Genomic DNA, 21,744 nt, shown 5'->3' on the forward strand with positions numbered 1-21,744 from the left:
TCCTTTTGAAAAATATTTATTGAGTATAAATAAATGTCCTATACATTAAATATCAAGAAATATTCATTATTGATTACAAGTCCACTGTAATACTGAATGAACCACAGAATCAAAATAGCCACCCATGATACAGTAGTGATAATTCCATTCCAATATTGGACACAGTAAAGATTTACTCACAAGACACAACAAAACTCACCAAAAAAGGCCATTGCTTTAACCAACCTATAATACCACAAGAGAAAATGGTTTTGAATCATAATATGGACAGTCCCACTAATCTCGTCTTTGTCATCAATTTATCAGGTCAATTTGAGATTGTGGAGATATGCTGTCATAAAACTTAAAGATTCCCATTTCCTTGGTTTTATCTCAAAATTATTATTAAGGAATGAAGTTATACACACCCAATGATAATTTTAAGTTAGTTAGTCTTTCATAAGAGAAAAGGAATAAAAATTTAGTATGAAGAAAGCTTCCTTCAAGCAATGAGTCTCTTAACGGAAAAAAAATGAAAGCAATGTAATTAACTTTTCCTCCAAAGAAAGGAAAGAAACCTAAATCTGTTACGGCAAACTTGGAAAGATAAATATTTCCTAGTCCCAGAATATGTGTTTATTTTACATGATGTACTTGAATGATGCAAGTCTATGAAGCAGGGATCTGTGGCAATCCGAATTCATCCACCAAGACTCCATCCTGTGAAAAGGAAGAAATGTTTAGTGCCACTATTTTCCAACTGATAAAAAAAGAAAAAGATTACAAATATTTAGTAGTCAAAACTCATTTCCAAGTGTTTAATCAGTGAAAACAAAAATCCCACTGATAAGATGAGAACAAGCTGTTTTATGAAAGGTAAAAGGGGAGGTGATAAACCAGGAAAAGAAGTGGAAGGGATCAAAAGGGATGACTCTTTGCAGAGTAAGGGAAGAGTACAGAGAGAAAGAGAAACCTAAGAGTAAACCTAGAAAGGGGAAAAGGGGGCTGGGAATGTACAGGAGTGAAGGCAGAGGAGTGAGTGCTTGCCTCCAGATTCCCACTTGCACTCTGACCGCAAAGTGAACCAATACCTTTTGTAGCCTCATCAATCCTTTTATTTATTTAATTATTTTTTAAAAATTATTTATTTATTTAGTTTTGGCTCTGCTGGGTCTTTGTTGCTGCACGCAGGCTTTTCTCTAGTTGCAGAGAGCGGGGGCTACTCTTCGTTGCGGTGCGTGGGCTTCTCACTGCAGTGGCTTTTCTTGTTGTGGAGCATGGGCTCTAGGCGCACGGGCTTCAGTAGTTGTGGCTCGTGGGCTCCAGAGCACAGGCTCAGTAGTTGTGGCGCACGGGCTTAGTTGCTCCGCGGCATGTGGGATCTTCCCGCACCAGGGCTCGAACCTGTGTCCCCTGCATTGGCAGGCGGATTCTTAACCACTGCTCCACCAGGGAAGCCCGCCTCATCAATCCTTGAAGGAGCAGTGCCCTGGGACAGGCAGTCACTTCCATATCACACTTTACTACAAACTTATAGGCAGTGACACCACTATCAATTCAGAAACCATACCTCAACAGCACATTTAAGTCAGGAATCTGTGACCTTCTAAAAGTGGAAATAACACACATCCTTCAGAGACCTGTTACCAAGGATTTGAAAAGATGGGCTATGGTAGTGTTAATAAAAATGATTTTAGGTATGCTGAGAAAAAGCAACCTATGCACCTGGTGCCTTGAAGTGGTGAGGGTGGCCTGGGTAGTAGAGAAAGGTAAGACGACCCCAGGCTCAAGTAAGCAGGGGGGAGGGGTAAGGTAGGGGAACACACACATTCGTCAAAACCAGTTATAAGGGGGACTTCCCTGGTGGCGTGGTGGTTAGGACTCCTCACTCCCAATGTAGGGGGCTCGGGTTTGATCCCTGGTCTGGGAACTAGATCCCACACGCATGCTGCAACTAAGAGTTCGCATGCCACAACTAAGGAGCTGGCGAGCCGCAACTAAGGAGCCCACTTGCCGCAACTAAGACCCAACGCAACCAAATAAATAAATATTAAAAAAAAAATTCAGTTATAAGGGACCTGAGAAATTATCTACTTTCCCACCTGTTTGTTCCCCACATTGCACAGGTAGGAAAAACATGAGGTTCGGAGAGAAGATATGAACTTCTAATTTGCTCAAAGTCACACAGTGAATAAAGGCAGAGCTGAGACTGGCTCCCACTCTAGGATTCTGTCAACTATACTGTGCACCTCAATGTGCATGTTGGGAGTAGGTAAACACCAGGACTGCAAATGGCCAGTGGCAATAGAAAAAAATGACATGTGATACCAGAAACTCAGATGGGGTAAACAGGATTTTATAAGCAGCAAATTTTATCTATTTATAACGACAAGCAGGTAGATTTGAACAGGGCTTTAAGTTCGCAAAGTCCTTTTACATACAAGATCTAATTTGATCTACACAACAATTATGTGAGATAATTACAGTTATCTACATTTTATAGATGCAAGGAACAGAAAAGTTCAAAACAGCTAAGTGATTTGCCAAGGTCTCACAGTTAGTGGTTTCAATCTCAGGCTTACACCCAGGTGTCCCGATTCTTTTTCCTTGTTGAAGTAGAATCTTTCTACATTAAGTTTTACACTTAAATTATGAATCCCTAGTTCAAAAAAAAAATCCACCCTATTATTGGTCATCATGTCTGGAGTGGACCTTTATTTTATGCTGCCACCCCGCATGGTTCATGCATATGTTGCTGCTGCTTTCCCAGGAAATGTCTAAAACCCAATAGCACCCAGGCCAAGCTCACAAAAGTGATTATGTATACTATACAAATTGTCATTGAATAAAACCATCCCTGGGCCTCAGTGACGCTATTTATGTAGCCTATCCACTGTCCAATGTGGGAAAACTGGGCTTTCAAGGGTTCCCAAAATAATGACAGTCTTTCCTTGCTCTTACTTAAGAATACCTTTTAGATTCCCAGACCATTTTGCATAGAAAATAAAACAGAAAAAGATTTCACCTTATTCTTACTTAAGAATACCTTTTAGATTCCCAGACCATTTTGCATAGAAAATAAGACAGAAAAAGCTTTCACCTTATTCTTTGCGTCAGTGGGAACACCTTCTGGAATTGCAGGTGCAGCTGCTGCTTCATCCAAATAAGAACTGTCTTCATCAGCCAGAAGCTCATCGCCCAGTGCATCCAACTCTGAGATTGAAATAGTCAATATTTCAAAAAGATGTACGCAAGAAAATTGGCAGCTAATGTTAATAAAGTTGGCCAAATTATTTGCAATAAGATGAAAACTTAGAAACAAAGAGAAGGGATTATTAATTTCTATTTTCAAAATAAAAGATGCCAATTGTAAGAAATTTTCAAGGGAACTGGTGTGGTAAAAATCCATGAAAAACAAAAATTAAAATTAAACAAACAAACAAACAAAACCATTCCCCACAGGTTTATAAGGCCCAGTCTTCATGAGAAGACTCTAAAGTTATCGGTTGGCCAATTCAAATTAGAAAATCCTGATGATAACAAATGTAAAAAATCCTCTCCCATTTATTGATGAACTTGAAAGCCGGCAGTGAAAGGAGGCATGAGATTGTTGTGTAGTGAGTGACCATTATATGAGATCAGGCTTTAAAAATAAGTCTATGGCAAAGTGAGTTGGTAGTGACCAGGGGAAATGGCAACAGCAGGTAGAGACTCATCAGAGGAAACTTAAGATGAGAAATAAGAAAATAAAGAAATAAATGGGTGAAAAAAGGTTCTAGGCAAAACAGAACATGGAGAGAAAGAAGAAGTAGTAATGGGACAGGGGAATCATGCAACAGAAAACCCAGTGTGGGGTGGTCCTGCCATCTACCCAGTTGCTCATGCTAGAAATTGACAAACACCTCTGACACCTCCCTCTCTCTCCACACCCAATCAATCATTAGGTCTTGTCCATTCAACCTCCTAAAATTTCTTCAATATGTCCACTTATCTCTGTTTTTGCTACCACCACCATAGTCTCAGCCACCAAAATTTCTTAAATGGACTACAGGAACAGTTTCTAAACAACTCTCTGTGAGGCCACTTAACAACCCCTTCCATTTTGTCTTGCTACCCTCTGCTCATCCTTCAGGTGCAATGCCTGTCACTGGCTCCCAAATAGGTTAGATTCACTGGCTATGTGCTCCTATGGTACCCCATACTTCTCCTTCCCAACAGTTTGTGCTCTTATAATTAATGAATTACTTGAAACAAGCAGTTTCTTACCCCTGCTAGAGGAGAAGCTTCATAAATGCAGAGATTGTGTTTGTTTTCTTCAAGGCTGAATCCCTAGCACCTAATACAGTGCCTGGCATATAGTAGCTGCACACTAAGTATTTGCCAACTACTGTTTCTTGATCTGCTTGACTGTTCTGAGGGAGAGGACTCCAGCAGGAGAATAAAGAGAAAAAAAATCAAAAGGAAAATGGCAGGGAATGGCAGTGTTTGGATACCAAGCACCAGGTCAGCAGAGGCCTTTGCCTAGACATTTCTTCAGAGCTTGTCCATCCCAGAGTTGGTGGGGTATGCACGTATGGCTGCCTCTCAAGCTCTTTGCCCAGAGACTATACCATAAAGTCTCAGGGAACTGCTGCAGAAATTTTCTCTAACATTTGGGAGAAAAGGTCCCAGGCACTCGCTCCTCTCAGATGCTAAAGCTACATATACATTGCTTTTCCTATAACTTACCTGCTTCTAGGTCATCTTCATCTATTTCTGGGGTGCCGTAACTACGACTCAGTGCTTCTTGGATTTCATTTGCATCTTCCATCATATCTTCTAGCTGGTCTTGTAGATCCTACAAAAATATATGACAGGATTTTTATTCATTTCTTACCATTTTTCTCTAACTACCCCCTGTCCCTATTCTCTCCCCTGAATCTCAGAAACGAGCAATGGCCCACATAATCTTCCTATTTTTGGTGGTAAAATGTAAACTTAAAAATAAAGAATAGAATTGGTAATCTTGCATTTGAATTTAAGGTGCTTCACGGAAATCCAAACTTCTATTGCAAGAACAGATGCCCAATCAGCTCTCTCATTACAGAAAGTTTGCTTGAAACATGAAATCAAGCAATATTTACACTATCAAAATTTTTCTAGTTAATAGAGAAAAAGAGGTAATTGAGACAAGCAAAGTACTCTTCTTGAGTCAGCCAAAAACTGACTACGCTGTACAGGGAAAGGAAGCAGTAGCAGAAACAACTGGGTAGTACAAAAAAGTTGTACTGAGCCCACCCTGGATGGGGAAACAGAAATGTAATCAGGATAGGCTTGATACCTGAGACCAGGCTGGTGAAAAAAACTGATTGAGGGCATAAATCTTCTGGGAATTATCTATTTGTACTTAACTGGGAGACTATTACAAGGCCAGAAAGAATGTAAAACCAATCTGAGAAGTGCTATAGCATAATAAAGGGCAGTTGGTATAATGGTTAGAAGAGCAGACTCTGGAGTCAAACAAATCCAAGCTAAAATTTGGCCATTACTCAATGAAAAGTAATGTCTCTTAGCCTTAATTTCCTCCTCTGTAAAATGGTATTATTAATAGTCATTCTTCATAGGGTTATTATAAGGATTTATTACAATAATATATGTCATAATACGTGTCAAACACTAAGCACTTAATACTATATATCTTCTACTGTGTTAAGGATGTGCAAAACAATATGTTTTTCATATACTGAAAATTCCGCATAGAGGGGAATGGACTAGTGTTGATAACACAGAGGGTCCAAATCAGCACCACTTATCCTTCAGAATTTCTAGAGCAATGCAAAACATTTAAAACCTCCTTCCTGGCCCCCAGATTAGGTTTGTTTTTCCATATAAAGGGTATAAAATAAAGTGGAGAAAAACATTTTTTTTAAAAAGAAAATGCTTTGCTTTTCTGCATTTCCAAGTGCCAAACTACTGTACATATGTAACAGTCTGCTATACAGAGAAGCACTGGCTGAAACAATAATTAAAATAGAGTGAAAATAACATAAACTAATCAAGTTGAACTTATATTATGCTTTTACATGTCAAGACAAGTCTGCCAAAATCATCTATGGATAGGATTCCTAGCAATAGACTCTAGGATAGACACAGAAAAGAAAAAAATCATCACAAAGAATTAGCAGGTTCAGTTCTGGAAAAACAAACAAAATCAATACAAAACAAATATAAGCACTACACTTGATGTGCAGAAACTGGGAAACAAAAAAGACAGAAAAAGGGGAACATAGATACATAGAGGCAAATTTTCTGAATGAGCACTATAAAACAGTGAAAATGTTTTACAGGTAAAGTATTTTAGGAAAACAAATGAAATTCAAAATATCTAGACCAGCCAAAGACACGTACCCATACACATCAAAAAGTTACAACGAAAGGGGCTTTCCACCTGTCATGCAGGCAAATCTATGAGGTGACAGGAGAAGGATAATTAGATGGGGAGAGAGCCAGACATCCATAGGTGAAAGAGGAAGAAACATACAAAAAACCAGAAAGATCAAATTTCTATTTTGTTCATTAAATAGCACTAATTAAAACATAAGGAACCCGAAAAGCAGAAAATAAAATTCAGTTTCATTGTATTTTATTATCAAATAATAATATACAAATAAGACAAGCATACTCAGAACATTTTTCTCAGTGAATCTCCTGGAAGATATCACTAAGCCTAAATTCTTGTAAGCAGAGACTGGCGTGGAGGATTAGAAAGAGGGTCCCGGGAAGTATAAGGAGGGGTGCTGGAAAAGAGCAAGATGGGAGGAATGCCTTCACTTACTAAAGACCAGAACTACCCTACCAGAGAATATGTCTGCAGAAGCAGTAAAATGCTGGGGACATAGTAAATATTCCACCAACAAATAATGCTTCAACTGGGCAGAACTGCTTTATCTCCATGAATGGCCTCTAGTTCATTTGTTCATCAATCATTAAATACTTTCTGAGCACCAACTATGGACAGGCATTGTTTGGGGCACTGGGGATACAATAGTGAACAAAACTGAGTCCATGCCCTCTTAGAAAGAGACATTCTACTCAGCGGGTAGAGGGAAAGAGAACTATCACATACGCAGAAAGGAAGCCTTTTCCTCAGGCCAGTCACTACTCCTTCCGCTAACCCTGTTTGCCATCTGCGCTGTTCAACTGACAGAGGCGAGAGGAGCCAAACTCTTAGGGCTCAATGCCCCAGCCAAAACATGATCTCAAAAAGAAATGCTAATTTTAAGGACCTAATGACATTATTATTAAAAATCTAGGGACTTCCATGGTGGGCCAGTGGGTAAGACTCTGTGCTCCCAGTGCAGGGGGCCAGGGTTCGATCCCTGGTCAGGGAACTAGATCCCATCTGCCACAACTAAGAATCCGCATGCCACAACTAAGAGTTCACAGGCACAACTAAGAAGCCTGTATGCAGCAACTAAGAAGCCCGCATGCTGCAGTGAAAATATCCCGTGTGCTGCAAGTAAGACCCAGTGCAGCCAAAAAAAAAAAAAAAAAACCACTAAAGAAATGGGGGTAGGGGATCAAGAGGTACAAACTACTATGTATAAAATAAAATACATAAGCTACAAGGATATATTGTACAACACAAGGAATACAGTCAATATTTTATAATAACTATAAATGGAATATAACCTTTAAAAAAAAAGATGACTCAAGTTCTGGGGATCTAAAGTACAGCATGGTGGCTATATTTAACAATACTTGCAAGTTGCTAGGAAAGTAAACCTTAAATATTCTCACCACAAAAAAATAGTAATTATGTGAGGTTATGAAGGTGTTAACTAACTTTATTGTGATAACCATTTCACTATATATATATATGTATCAAATCATCATGTTGTATACCTTCAACTTACACAATGTTATATGTTAAGTATATCTCAATAAAACTGGGGGAAAAAAATATAAAGAGAATTACTAGAAGAGGGAACCAACTCTACACCAGGAACCGTGCTAAGCACTTTATGTGTATGTCCTCATTTTATACTCGGGACAATCCTGGGAGATGAGCAGCAACATCACTACTTTACAACTGAGGCAACTGACTAAAAATCATTAAGTGAGTTAGAAGTAAAAGGAAACTGGGTGCTTATTCACTGGGTGCTTATTATGTGCCAGGCATTGTGCGTTTAGATACACCAGCTCATTTATTTCATCCTAATTATAACTGTATGTGGTATTAGGATCCTTAGCTTAACAATGAGGAAAGTGAGACCTCTGGTACCCTTTCCCAAAGTTACTCTATTAGTAAATGGCAGAACCCAAGATAAAATCCCTCTCCTGTGCTCTTCCCATCACATACACAATCATTTTGATTCTTTCAGAAACAAGTGTATATTCTCGGGGAAACCAGTGCACATCTCACCTCAATCTGGTCGATTTTCACTTGCTTGTATGCTTTCTTCATTTCCTTTACACCCAGTTTCATAGCATCAACCTAAAAAAAGGAAAGAGAAAACACCATGTCTTAAGAAGCCGTGTTGGTTAAACTGTCTTTTAAAAACCATGGGAAAAGAGCACAGAGTACAAAAATAAAATAAAACCATGGCAAAGGTGTTTTGGGAGTACCGTGGTCTTGGTGTCCTTCAATGACTGGATGGTGTAATTGGCTTGTTCCATGTTAAATGACTGTTGGGCAAGATTGTCCCGCTGCTGCTCATACCTTTTTAGAGTCAATTGAGAAGGATAAATGTGAGCCAGATAGAAATCCTCAGGAAGAAAGTATCTCTAACACAAAATAAGAGAATATTCTTAAAAACAAAAACAACAAACATTAAAAAATTAAATATACAGAAAAATTGGGAAAAACAATTTAATCAATCTAACACAAACATGATTTGATGTCCCTCCAGTCTTTTTCCTCTGTATATATTTTAGTTACAACACTATTTTCCACTTAACATTATTATTATTACTGCTGCTTTCTACATTGCTAAGAAGTCTTAATACAGGTCTTTATAATGTTTTAGATTATTTCCTATGCTAAATTCCCAGAAATGGAATTCTTGGGGGAAAGGGCAAGACTGTTTTTAAGGCTCTTCATACATATAGTGAAACTGTTTTTCCAGTAGACTGAACTCCTTGAGGACAGGTATGATATTTTATTAATCTCGTATCCACAAATAGGTAATCTATCCAACCTAATATAATGCCTGGCACTCCATGTTTTTTTAAAATAAAGCTTTATATCAACTTATAATACTGCCTCAAAGACTTATATCACTATTCGAAACCATCTAACCATCCAACCAGAAGAAAAATGGTCAATGATGCAGGCAAATGGTGGTGGAACATTATTACCCCGTTAAAAAGTATACTGTTTGGAAAGAATATTTAGAAGGACAAAAATACTCATGATATAACATTAAGTGGAAAAGCATAACCTATATACACGCCACTTGTTATCTTCTAAAAAATTATATGCACACATACCATGTATGCACAAGCAGAGAAAGAAACTGTAAGAAATTAGCATTTTAAAGGTGGTTATTTCTGCTAGTAGGAATCTAGGTAGATTTCCTTTTCTTCTACTCATGTTTATGTACTTGCCAAGTTTCTACAATGAATAATATCCTTTTATTAAAAAAAAAGTTACCTAAAAATTGCAATGCTACCAATTAGAGAGGTAACAGTTTTATCACACTCTCTCACCACTCTAGGCAGTATAATTTCTTTTTCCAATTCTGTCTAATCTAAAAGGAGTAAGATGGTGTCTGATGTCTTATAAAAAGTTAGTTTATAAATAGGAATAGAGATATCAACAATTTTTCTGGTTCTTTATTAGCTGATTACATCTGACCTCTATAACCCTGCAGAGGGTCTCATCAGCTCACAAGGGTAAGTACCAAAGATACTCTTGGGCTTCTGCTCAAACACTGGGACACAGTCACCTAAAACAAATTAAGGACCGTTAAATCTTCTGATGGGAGGGAACAAATATTCAAGATTCCCAATTTTACAGACAAACAAATAAAAATTAAAAAGGCACACTCTTAATTAAATAAATGGGAGAATCAAACTCTATAGATCTGGGCAGTCCAATACAGAAGCCACTAGCCACACATGGCTACTTAAATTGTTAAAATTAAATAAAATTAAAACTTGAGTTCCTTAGTCACACTAGCTACATTTCAAGTGCTCAATAGCCACGCATGGCTAATAGCTACTGTACTGAAGAGCAGAGATACAAAACACCTCCCATCAAAGCAAAAAGTTCTATTTAAATGGACAGTGCTGCAACAGATGTTGCTGAACATGCAGGGGGAGAAAAACCCAGCTAACTGTATGTGTAAATGAAATTTGCAATTAACTCAAGAATGCTTATAAAGTGGTATGAAAATCTAGAGGAATGGAAGACCATTTCCCTTTTGGTTAAACCTGCTAGAGGAAAGGAGGTTATGCTTATAACTTACATCCGCTTTTGCTTTAGAACCCGCAAGGCTTTCTGCTTGACCATATTCTAGGGAGAAAAGCAGATTTTAATGAAAGGAAGTAGAAAATATACATACGGTAAAAAAAAAATCTCCCATATCCTCACATACCTACTTCCTCTCATCTTCAAAGCAGACACAGTGGCTCCTGGATTGTTCACTTCCCAAGCAGGCTTTAAGCCCCAGCTTGTCTCAGTCCTGGCATCCCACATCTCAGTGTACTGAAGTACATTTCCTTTTCCTAGTGCATATCATCTCTACTCCCAGCCCCAAGAGGGCCGATTTTGTATATCTTGGTGCCTTAGGGAGATTCCCAATTTGCACAGTCTGCTATCCACTCAAACTCAGCATGCCCAAACTCCTCAGCCTGCTCTCACCTTGGAAATGACTAATAATGGCCCCACCAGTCTCTCACTTCTCTAGGTTGAGAACTGTTACACCAACCTTACCTTTCCTCTCTCTGTTGTGTCTTCATGCACTGCCATCTTAGATTTTCAGAACTCACTTTTAAATTGATTCCTCTCATGTCATTCTTATGACTACCACCATGGCTTAGGCTTTCATCTCCTCAAGTCTAGGTGGGCTTTCCTGCCTCTGGTCGCTCTTCATTCCATGCCATCTAACTAAGATGGCAGAGAAAATCCTCCTGTCACTTCCATTTCTACACTGTTTTATAAATCATTTTATTTGTCTCCTCCAATGAAGAAGGAAAAGCAGGTATTATTACTTCCCAGATGATAATAATACCTAACATTTACTGAATGTGTCTGTGTACTAGACACAGTGTTATGTAGGTCACATGAATTACCTCATTTAATCTCACACTTTAAAGTAGATATCATCCCCATTTTACAGATGGGAAAACTGAGGTTCAGTGATGCTAAGTAACTTGCTCTAGCTTGAATGTCTAATAAGTTACAAAGATGGGAAAAAAGAAGACAGTTCTACATTCACAGTCCATGCACTTAAATATACAACTCTACGTTTCTACCCAACAGAAGAGGAAAATAAAAAATTAACGGACTTTATAAAGGTCACAGCTAGTAGGTAGTGATGGTATTATTAATAGAACACTGGTACTTTTTTCCCAACATGCCACTCCTTAACCAGTCTATTATACTTACCTAACTTGACTAGCCTGGCAACTCATTATTCCTGAGCAGGCCCAGCTCTCCAGGTAGAATATAGCACCTTCTCAGTAGAATATGCTAGTTCCCACGTACATGCTTCTGGACATGTGACCAGCATCTTCTTGCCACCAGGTCAAATCCCAGCCTTCCTCTCATATATGGCTGCTAACTCTCCTCCCTGAAGGATACACTCTCACGTATGTTTTCTTATTAGACTGTGAGCATCTCTTCTGCATCTCTCACCAGCCCTTACCACCAGGCCCTACTTCCACAGGTGCTCAAGTTAGGCTGTCACAGTACCTTCTTCAGGTGCTGCCTACCTTACCTTTGCAGGACCCTCTCTCATCTTCTTGATCTGATCCTTATACTTCACTAGTTCAGCATCCAGCCGAGAAATCTTCTTGTCAATAGATTCTGCCCTGCTGTCCACCTTGAGGGGAAAAACATCAAAGGCAGTAGTAGTTATTGCAATACATTTACATGAAAAGTGGCAGGAGAGGAATGAATATAGAGGAAGGAAGGAAAAATAAAGAAGAGGGACTTCCCTGGTGGTGCAGTGGTTAAGATTCTGCCTGCCAATGCAGGGATCACGGGTTCGATCCCTGGTCTGGGAAGATCCCACATGCTGCGGAGCAACTAAGCCCGTGCGCCACAACTACTGAGCCTGCGCTCTGGAGCCCGTGTGCCACAACTACTGAGCCCGCATGCCACAACTGCTGAAGCCTGTGCACCTAGAGCCTGTGCTCTGCAACAAGAGAAGCCACCGAAATGAGAAGCCTGCACATGCAAATGAAGAGTGGCCCCCGCTCACTGCAACTAGAGAAAGCCCACGTGCAGCAACGAAGACCCAATGCAGCCAAAAATAAATAAATAAAATAAATTAATTAAAAAAAAAAAAAAGAAGAGCATATGGTGAAAGGTGGAAAACAGTGATTCCTAACTGTTGGTGGTGGGGAGATTCTCAGCCAGAAACACTGGAGAGCTTTTATAAACTATACTCCACCCCCTAAATTCTAATATTCCAGGGTCGCTCTCAAGTGTGCTTGAGCAGAAAAAGAATTTGAGAATCACTGGGCTTAGTGGAGATTTCCCTAGAATCAGAGGCTCGTCAGGCTGAGGGCTCAAGCAGGAGGTGTGTGAAATGGGTTAGTGCCCAGTGGACCCCGGCTAGGGCTTAGATCTAATGCTATTCGCTTGGATAGAAGGTGGTGCCTTAATGTCAGGGGTCAGAGTTCTGAATTTTGTGTTACTGAGATCCAGGATTGGGGTACAAATATGTTGAGCTAGGATATCAAGCCGAGGGCCCTGACGTGGGAGAGGGATGAGGGATGGAAGAGGAATTACGGGTCAGGCTGGACGAGGTGGGAAGGCTGTGTGGGCCTATGGCTGGTAGGGGTGAGGAGGTAAGGAAACAGCGAGTGGACGCGGCACTGGGCACCAGAAGGGGTGGGGCGCAAGAAGGGCGAGACAGTGATGGGTTAGGGGTCCCTGGTTTGTGGAGTCAGCAATGACTTGGGTAACAGGAAAGAAAGTGGGGTGGAGAGAGCTGAGATGCAATGGGTCCGGGACCCAGGAGTAGGCGCCGAAGCCGGGGGTGGGTGGGGTTGGGGGGTGTCAGGGTCCCTGAGCCTAGTTATGCGTGTCTAAGTGCCCACCGTGCCAATGCAGTCAGTCAAGCTGGGCGGCGGAGCCTTGGGTTTCGCTTTCCCGAAGAATCGGTTCATCTTGGGCGGCCGCGAAGACAACCCAAACACTGGAGCAAAACCAGAAACGGAAGCAGAATCACCTCCGCCTCCGACTTGATTTCCGGCCCTCCATGCGCAAGCGCAATGTGCCTATTGGCGTTTACCGATCCTTTTTCCGGATTTTCAGCTCGGTCTTCCGGGGAAGAACTGCAGGAGGTTGGAGGTGAGGGGCGAAGAGTCAGCAGGGGGCGTGGCCTCGGTGGCGGGCGTGGGCGTGGCCTCAGATAAGCCAGGCGGGGCCTCGGCTGAGTGGGTGGGGCCCGGGGGCGGCGGTAGCGGAATAGAGCCTGGCGGGAGCGGGGCTGCTCCGAGGGGCGGGGCCGGCAGGCCCGGGCGGAGCGGGGAAGTAGCCGGGAGGGGTCGCGGGGCGCCGCGCTTAGCCTCCACCGCTGGGTGGGCAACAAGCGCGGGTCTGGCGGAGCGCGGCGGCTCTCGGAGATCGCGAGGCGACAGGGAGCGGCTGGGCCCCCGGCGGCGCGCCCCTCGGCTGGGCCGGGAGCCGCGCCAGTCGGTGCCCCCAGTCGAGCGCGGTCCGCCTCCCTCCCAGCGATCAGCCGTCCGGAGTGTGACCAGAGGGCATGCCGGATCCACCAGGGGCGCCGCCGCCTGCGCTCGCAGGCCGCGGGTGAAGAAGAAAGCACGGCCTCGCTCGGCCCGGAGCGAAGAGGTGACCCGGAACGAAGAGGTGACCCGGAACGAAGAGGGGTCCCGGAGCGAAGAGGCCGTCGGAAGCGAAGAGGTGGCCCTGAGTGAAGAGGTGGCCCGGAGCGAGGAAATGGCGGCAGCCGGGCTCAGCGTGACCGTCACCCACAGTGAGCGCGGGCTGCGAAAGTCCGGCGGGGTCTCTGGGTTTGGCCACGTGCCCTCCCGAAGCGTGTGTCCTTGTGTTCGTCTGGCGTCCGGAAGCGTGGGATCTGGTTTGTGTCCGTGGGGCTGGCTTTTGTACGGATCTTTTGTTCAGCACACCTTTCCATGTGGCTGGTGTTTTGTCTCAGTCCATTTGTTAGATCCTCGATGTCCGTGCTTCACATCGTGGTCCTGGTTGTATGTGTTAGTGTGTGCCTGCATAGTTATTGTGGGTCTTTGTGCCTGGCTCTTTTTAGCCACGTTGTGTATGACTGCTGTGTGTCTGGACACCTACGTGTGTGCGAGAGTCTGAACTCTTGTCTGCTTTTTGAGTGAGCCATGGGTTCAAGCGTACACTCTGGGCACCCTTTGGGTCTGCCTACTTTTGGAGTTGACACAGAACTAGACAAAGTTCTGTGTCGAGTTCTCCAGAGAGCTGAGTCCATGAGGTTTCCTCAGGACCAACTAGGGGAGACCCCAGGGCCTCGGAATCTGGTGACCAGGATTCTAGATAATTCAGGTTTAAGTGACCTTGGGATGTCTCCTTTCTAGGCAGCTGGTTTCTACTTCACATAGAAGCAGAGTTGGTAACACCTGTCCCACTCACTACATGTGGCTGTTGAGTAGGCTTAAGACTTGGCATGATGCACCGGCACAGGCTACCTCCTTATTGTCCACATACCCAGAAAAGAATTAGCACCTCTGCTCCAAAAAGGAATTTCTGCTGTTTGAGTTTATTCATTCATTTGTCTATTTACTGGGCACCAACCATGTATGTGCCCAGGTGTCCCCAGTGGGAGAGACCTGGAGGAAAAACATTTCCTTGCCCATTACAGCAAAGGAGACAAAAATAGTTCCTTGCCCAGTACAACACAGAGTAGAGGACAGTCAGGCCACAGGATGCAGATGGCTTGTGAAGAAAAGCACGGACTTTGAAATCAGATAGATCTGAGGTCAAGTTCTAATTCTAGAGTTGGGTCTCATTAGGCAGGGCTTAATTGGACTGAACTCATAGTTTGCTTATCTGTGAAATGGGGAATAATAGGTAGTACCTACTTCATGGGATTGTTCTGAGAAATAAGATCACACATGAAATGAGCCTAGTCAGCCCCTAACGCGTGTTAGGTGCTTAAAATGTTAGCTGATATCACTGATATTGTTAGTTACTATAATAAAGGAAACAAAAATCCTTGAGCAGGCCTTGAAGGCTGGGTAAATAAAGTGTCAGCCTATATTGGTTTGTGTGAAAGAGTGTTCTTCAACACTTTTCTCTCTCACCAGGCAATGAGAAGCACGATCTTCAAGTTATCCCGCAAGAGGGCTGTAGTGAACCAATTGTCCAAGACCTGGCCCAGGTTGTTGAAGAGGCCACAGGGGTCCCGCTGCCTTTTCAGAAACTCATATTTAAGGGTAGGTATTTCTCTTCCAGCTTTGAGCCCTCATTGCTAAAAGGCCTATTTAAAACTGCTTAACTTTAACTAATAGTAACTCTCAGTTTTCAAACTAGGACAATTCTTATTTGCTTGCTAATTCATTCATCACTTCAACAAATATGTATTGAGGACCTACTATGCACTGGACACTTGTAAACATTTGAACAGGTATTAGAGTTGAAGTCACATGAGGGTGGCAGAAATATTACCATTTTTGATGAAGCACATGGGCAGTCTTCCCTGGCCAAGTTAGATCCTCTTCCCATTGTGTGTTCAGATGGCACTCCCTACCACTTTTGCGTAACTTGTATTGAAATTCCTATTAAATAATTGTCTTCATAGTCACCGAACATCTGATTTCTCTAATACAATAACAAACTCCACGAGGGCAGAGATATTGCTATGTGTCCAATGCTCGGCATAGTGCTGGCACAGAGAAGGTATTGAACAAACTTACCAGGGCCTGGATGTGGCAGGCCCAGTGGATGATGCTGATTTCTGCCAGGACACACCCACTCCCATCCCCATTCTCTGGTCTTCCCATTCCCATGGGAACCCATTATTTTGGTATCTGATGAGGCTAAATTTATCCCGTTTGGTGCCAGTCGTAAAAAATTTAGTGATGGGAAGCATTCATATTTGTACTTCATAGTACAGCTCCTTGTCTTTTCTTTTTAAAAACATTTCATTTTAGAATTATAAAGGCAATAGAAATCCATGTTTCAAATAGAGGAAAGCACAAAAAAGAAAATGTCCTCCTGGATAAAACCCCTCATAACAATTCAGTATATTTCTGTCCAGCCTCTTTTTGTTTGTTTGTCCTGGTATCCCAAAGTGTGGGTTCTCATTTGTGGCTTTTTTTTTTAGTTGACAAAACTAGGGTCATTTCTAGTGATCTTCTTATAACGCTGGGTCATCAACATGTATTATGGCATTGAAGTTTCCTGAAAAAATGAGCTTTGATGCCTACAAAGTCTTCTGTTGTACTGATGTATAGTTAATGCGTCCCCTATTACTGAATTTTTGGCTCTTTCCAGTTTCTCACTATTATGAATAATAGTTATTGTATAACAGTTTTTGTGCACGCACATGTCCAGTTATGTGTTAGGGTAAATATCTAAAGTGAAGTTACTGGGTCAAGAAACCTTCTAAAAAGCGTATACCAATTCATCCTCTTCTCATTAGTGAGCACACTACTTCCTATACCCTTGCTGAAATCTATTTTCACTGTTGTGCAATTGTTGCAACTTGACATCACTTTCTTCTTTGTTCAGGAAAATCTCTGAAGGAAATGGAGACGCCATTGTCAGCACTTGGAATACAAAATGGTTGCCGGGTCATGTTAATTGGGAAAAAGGTAAATTGCTTTTTCCACCAGAATACCTCAGAATCAAATGACGAAGGTCTTTTATGCATGTTTCTGTTTAGAAGGCCAAATTAGGGACCCAGGGTTGGCACTGGTGAAGTAGCGCTCTCTAAACAAATGTAGTCTCTTTTTGTTCCATGGAGTTACCAGTTCTCATACCCTCCAGCTCCTGTTGGTTAGGGCTTTCACTCTGGGAATTAGGAGTGGTTTCACTCTGGGAATTAGGAGTGGTTATGCTGCCTCAGTAATGTGGCTTTTGTGTTGGTGGTGGAATCAGTCTGGTTAAAATAGTGCCTGAGGCAGTCCCTACTCACTTGGAGGGGAATTTGCAAGAGAGTGTTTTGTTAAAATAAACCTGTAGATTTTAAAAATAAGTACTCTGCAAACTTCAGGAGCCTCTCTTCCTTTAACCATTGTTTTTACTAAAATCTCACACAAGGATAAACCCTCTTTGGCTGGAAAGAAAGGTTCAGACTAAAGAGGTGACGGAGAAAAAGAGCCAGTTGGTGAGAAAAGTAGGCCCTGGGGTGATGAGAGAGGGCCATGGCCAGCCCTGCATTGTGACACAGTGGAATTGTTGGTCCTGTGAAGTTCCCTTACTTCGAGGGAGGTGGCTGATTCAGAGTGGAGAGAGGGCAGAGATTAGCAAAGTGGAGGCAAGGAAAGTCTAGTCCAGACGTGGAACTGCCAGGAGACTGGCACTCAGGATTTGGCCACAAAGAAGAATGTGAACAATTTGGGGTAGTGTAAAAGCAGGAAGCTGCTGGCTACCAATTAAGGTGAGAGAAGGGGAAATAATCTAGATTTCTTGCTCAAGGGTCAGGGAGAATGGTGATGGGCAATGAGCAGAACCCAAGGGTTGAGTTCGAAGAAGCTTTAGGACCCTCAGTTGGAGCTGTCCTGGAGTATGTGGAGCCAAGTCCAATTCAAGTCTCTTCTACCTATTTTGGGCTGTGTAACCTTAAGTTACTTTACAGTAACCTCAATTTCATCATCTGAAACAGTACCTCCTTCATTGGATTGTGGTAAGGCTTAAACAATAATACAGGTAAAGTGCTTAGGATGGTACCTGGCATAGAGGGGATGCTCAGTAAAGGTATTCATCATCATCATCATATTGAATGAGAGAGCTCAGGAATTCCATTTAAAGAAAGGGTAGAATTCCACCTGTCTCACCGTTCTGGACTCCTCACAGGCATTCACTGTAATTTGTTAGCACTCCAGGCTTCAGTCCAGAATCTGTTGGTAATCAGCTCGAGGCTGAGGTTGAATCTGGCACAAGGATCGGCTTTGTTCTCTGAACCCAAGCCGTCAGGGCTCTATTGCCAGAATGTGTACCTGATACCTTCTCTCTATCTAGTCTAGAGTCTTTGTAGATAGAAAACCTTCATGTATAACCCTCCAGCTTGCCTTCTAAGAAGCAACAGAGTTAAGACGATGTTTTCTAGGTCAGTGGTTTAACCCACTTGTGGTCAGATTTTTTTTTTTCCTGACAGAAAAAAAAGTTATTGACTTCATTTTATTCTTAAATATTTTAGAAGAGTCCAGAGGAAGAAGCTGAACTAAAGAAGTTGAAAGATTTGGAGAAGTCTGTGGAGAAGATAGCTGACCAACTGGAAGAGTTGAGAAAAGAGCTTACTGGAATCCAGCAGGTAACTCTCTCCGTGGACTTTGTCTTTCTGCCTTCTATGAGAACTCTCTGGAGATACGAATGTGTGGTTACGAGGGCGGACTTTGTTTTCAGACTCCCTGGGTTCAGACCCTGGCTCTACCCTTCCTGTTACTGTGGGCAAGTTTGCCTTTGTCTCAGGTTCCTCATCTGTAAAAAGGGAGTAATGATGCTACCTCCCTCTTAGGGCTGTTGAGGGGATTAAATTGCATAATTTGAGCCTGACATATACTAAGTGCTTGGTAAGTGTTGTCACCACTGTTATTTCCAAACCCCAGCCAGCATCCATTTGTGCTCCTAGGAGAACACCTGCTGTGCTAGGATCATGTATTGTCTAAAATAGAATAAGTAGCTTCTCTCAGTCTAGTCAGTTATAATGTATTTGGCAAGGCAAAGAACATCGCGTTGATTCGTAGAAGGTCCAAGCTGAGCATGATCTTGGGGTGGGCGTGGGGGTCATCCTATTCAATTCCTTATAGTATTAGAGGTGGAGTACTGAAACCAAATAAGGATGAGGAACAGCCGCAAACCACATACTTATTTTTGATCCCTTCATTTTATAACATTTATGGATGTATGTTTGTGTTTTAATTATAAAAGTAATACATGCTGATTGTACGTAGCTTTTAAGAAAACATATGGGCACTAATATGAAAAATAATAATTACCTGTAAGACCCCCAACTCAAAGATAATCATTACTAAAAACTGGAATCTATTTTTTCATCTTAAAAAAAATTGGTATAATGTTAGGTACACTTTGTAAATTGTTCCTTCATTGGTTTAAAAAATTGAACATTTTCCCATGTCATTAAAAATGATCATACGTAACCAAATCACTTTGCTGTATACCTGAAACTAACACAGTACTGTAAATCAACTATACTTAAATAAAGAAAAAAAGTTTTGACTGAAAAAAAATGGTCGTACTTTTCAAAACTTGCATAGTATTTCATCATATGAATGGATCATGGTTCACCTAACCAATTCTCTATTATTCATCACCTAATGTTATTTTACCATTATGCATAATGCTTCCTTTTTTTTTTTTAACATCTTTATTGGAGTATAATTGCTTTACAGTGGTGTGTTGGTTTCTGCTTTATAACAAAGTGAATCAGCTATACATACACATATATCCCCATATCTCCTCCCTCCTCCGTCTCCCTCCCACCCTCCCTACCCCACTCCTCTAGGTGGTCACAAAGCACTGAGCTGATCTCCCTGTGCTTTGCGGCTGCTTCCCAATAGCTATCTGTTTTACATTTGGTAGTATACATAAGTCCATGCCACTCTCCCACTTCGTCCCAACTTACCCTTCCCCCTCCCTATGTCCTCAAGTCCATTCTCTACATCTGCATCTTTATTCCTGTCCTGCCCCTAGGTTCTTCACAACCATCTTTTTTTTTTTTTTTAGATTCCATATATATATATGTGTTAGCATATGGTATTTGTTTTTTTCTTTCTGACTTATTTCACTCTGTATGACAGACTCTAGGTCCATCCACCTCACTACAAATAACTCAATTTCGTTACTTTTTATGCCTGAGTAATATTCCATTGTATATATGTGCCATATCTTCTTTATCCATTCATCTGTCGATGGACACATAGGTTGCTTCCATGTCCTGGCTATTGTAAATAGAGCTGCAGTAAACATTGTGGTACATGACTCTTTTTGAATTATGGTTTTCTCAGGGTATATGCTCAGTAGTGGGATTGCTGGCTCGTATGGTAGTTCTATTTTTAGTTTTTTAAGGAACCTCCATACTATTCTCCATAGTGGCTGTATCAATTTACATTCCCACCAACAGTGCAAGAGGGTTCCCTTTTCTCCACACGCTCTCCAGCATTTATTGTTTGTAGATTTTTTGATGATGGCCATTCTGACTGGTGTGAGGTGATACCTCATTGTAGTTTTGATTTGCATTTCTCTAATGATTAGTGATGTTGAGCATCCTTTCATGTGTTTGCTGGCAATCTGTATATCTTTGGAGAAATGTCTATTTAGGTCTTCTGCCCATTTTTGGATTGCGTTGTTTGTTTTTTTGATATTGAGCTGCATGAGCTGCTTGTAAATTTTGGAGATTAATCCTTTGTCAGTTGCTTCATTTGCAAATATTTTCTCCCATTCTGAGCGTTGTCTTTTCGTCTTGTTTATGGTTTCCTTTGCTGTGCAAAAGCTTTTAAGTTTCATTAGGTCCCATTGTTTATTTTTGTTTTTATTTCCATTTCTCTAGGAGGTGGGTCAAAAAGGATCTTGCTGTGATTTATGTCATAGAGTGTTCTGCCTATGTTTTCCTCTAAGAGTTTGATAGTGTCTGGCCTTACATTTAGGTCTTTAATCCATTTTGAGTTTATTTTTGTGTATGGTGTTAGGGAGTGTTCTAATTTCATTCTTTTACATGTAGCTGTTCAGTTTTCCCAGCACCACTTATTGAAGAGACTGTCTTTTCTCCATTGTATATTCTTGCCTCCTTTATCAAAGATAAGGTAGCCATATGTGCGTGGGTTTATCTCTGGGCTTTCTATCCTGTTCCATTGACCTGTATTTCTGTTTTTGTGCCAGTACCATACTGTCTTGATTACTGTAGTTTTGTAGTATAGTCTGAAGTCCGGGAGCCTGATTCCTCCAGCTCCGTTTTTCTTTCTCAAGATTGCTTTGGCTATTCGGGGTCTTTTGTGTTTCCATGCAAATCGTGAAATTTTTTGTTGTAGTTCTGTGAAAAATGCCATTGGTAGTTTGATAGGGATTGCACTGAATCTGTAGATTGCTTTGGGTAGTAGAGTCATTTTCACAATGTTGATTATTCCAATTCAAGAACATGGTATATCTCTCCATATGTTTGTATCATCTCTAATTTATTTCATCAGTGCCTTATAGTTTTCTGCATACAGGTCTTTTGTCTCCTTGTTTATTCTTAGGTATTTTATTCTTTTTGTTGCAATGTTTCCTTAATTTCTCTTTCAGATTTTTCATCATTAGTGTATAGGAATGCAAGAGATTTCTGTGCATTAATTTTGTATCCTGCTACTTTACCAAATTCGTTGATTAGCTCTAGTAGTTTTCTGGTAGCATCTTTACGATTCTCTATGTATGGTATCATG

At 41.4% G+C, this 21,744-nt stretch overlaps 2 protein-coding genes across 2 annotated transcripts in view; one reads left to right on the forward strand and one right to left on the reverse strand.

Annotated features, from left to right (window-relative positions):
* CHMP5 (charged multivesicular body protein 5) lies at positions 1-13,385 on the reverse strand. Its single transcript, XM_036854820.1, has 8 exons — positions 13,234-13,385; positions 11,904-12,008; positions 10,431-10,477; positions 8,587-8,680; positions 8,384-8,455; positions 4,708-4,816; positions 3,080-3,192; positions 1-699 (listed from the first exon to the last, which is right to left on the reverse strand). Exons 1-8 carry the CDS (start codon positions 13,300-13,302, stop codon positions 649-651), a joined length of 660 nt encoding a protein of 219 aa, XP_036710715.1. The 5' UTR covers positions 13,303-13,385; the 3' UTR covers positions 1-648.
* BAG1 (BAG cochaperone 1) overlaps positions 13,382-21,744 on the forward strand; it is a gene marked incomplete at its 5' end in the record, with an annotated part of 18,168 nt that continues 9,805 nt past the window's right edge. The window contains 4 exons of the mRNA XM_036854137.1: positions 13,382-14,135; positions 15,451-15,579; positions 16,877-16,959; positions 18,507-18,620. Coding sequence (XP_036710032.1) covers positions 13,382-14,135; positions 15,451-15,579; positions 16,877-16,959; positions 18,507-18,620 — 1,080 coding nt within the window. The remainder of the gene's footprint in view (positions 14,136-15,450; positions 15,580-16,876; positions 16,960-18,506; positions 18,621-21,744) is intronic.

The sequence above is a fragment of the Balaenoptera musculus genome, chromosome 6 (genome assembly GCF_009873245.2).
Source record: "Balaenoptera musculus isolate JJ_BM4_2016_0621 chromosome 6, mBalMus1.pri.v3, whole genome shotgun sequence".
Classification (NCBI taxonomy): Eukaryota; Metazoa; Chordata; class Mammalia; order Artiodactyla; family Balaenopteridae; genus Balaenoptera; species Balaenoptera musculus.

Excerpts from the sequence above, each read along its gene's own strand:
- CHMP5 (XM_036854820.1), bottom strand. The coding sequence starts at position 13,302 with ATGAACCGATTCTTCGGGAAAGCGAAACCCAAGGCTCCGCCGCCCAGC. Across the intron at positions 8,681-10,430 it reads GTTCTAAAGCAAAAGCGGAT|GTATGAGCAGCAGCGGGACA; the intron begins GTAAGTTATAAG and ends GACTCTAAAAAG. Across the intron at positions 3,193-4,707 it reads TGAAGATGACCTAGAAGCAG|AGTTGGATGCACTGGGCGAT; the intron begins GTAAGTTATAGG and ends TTTCAATCTCAG.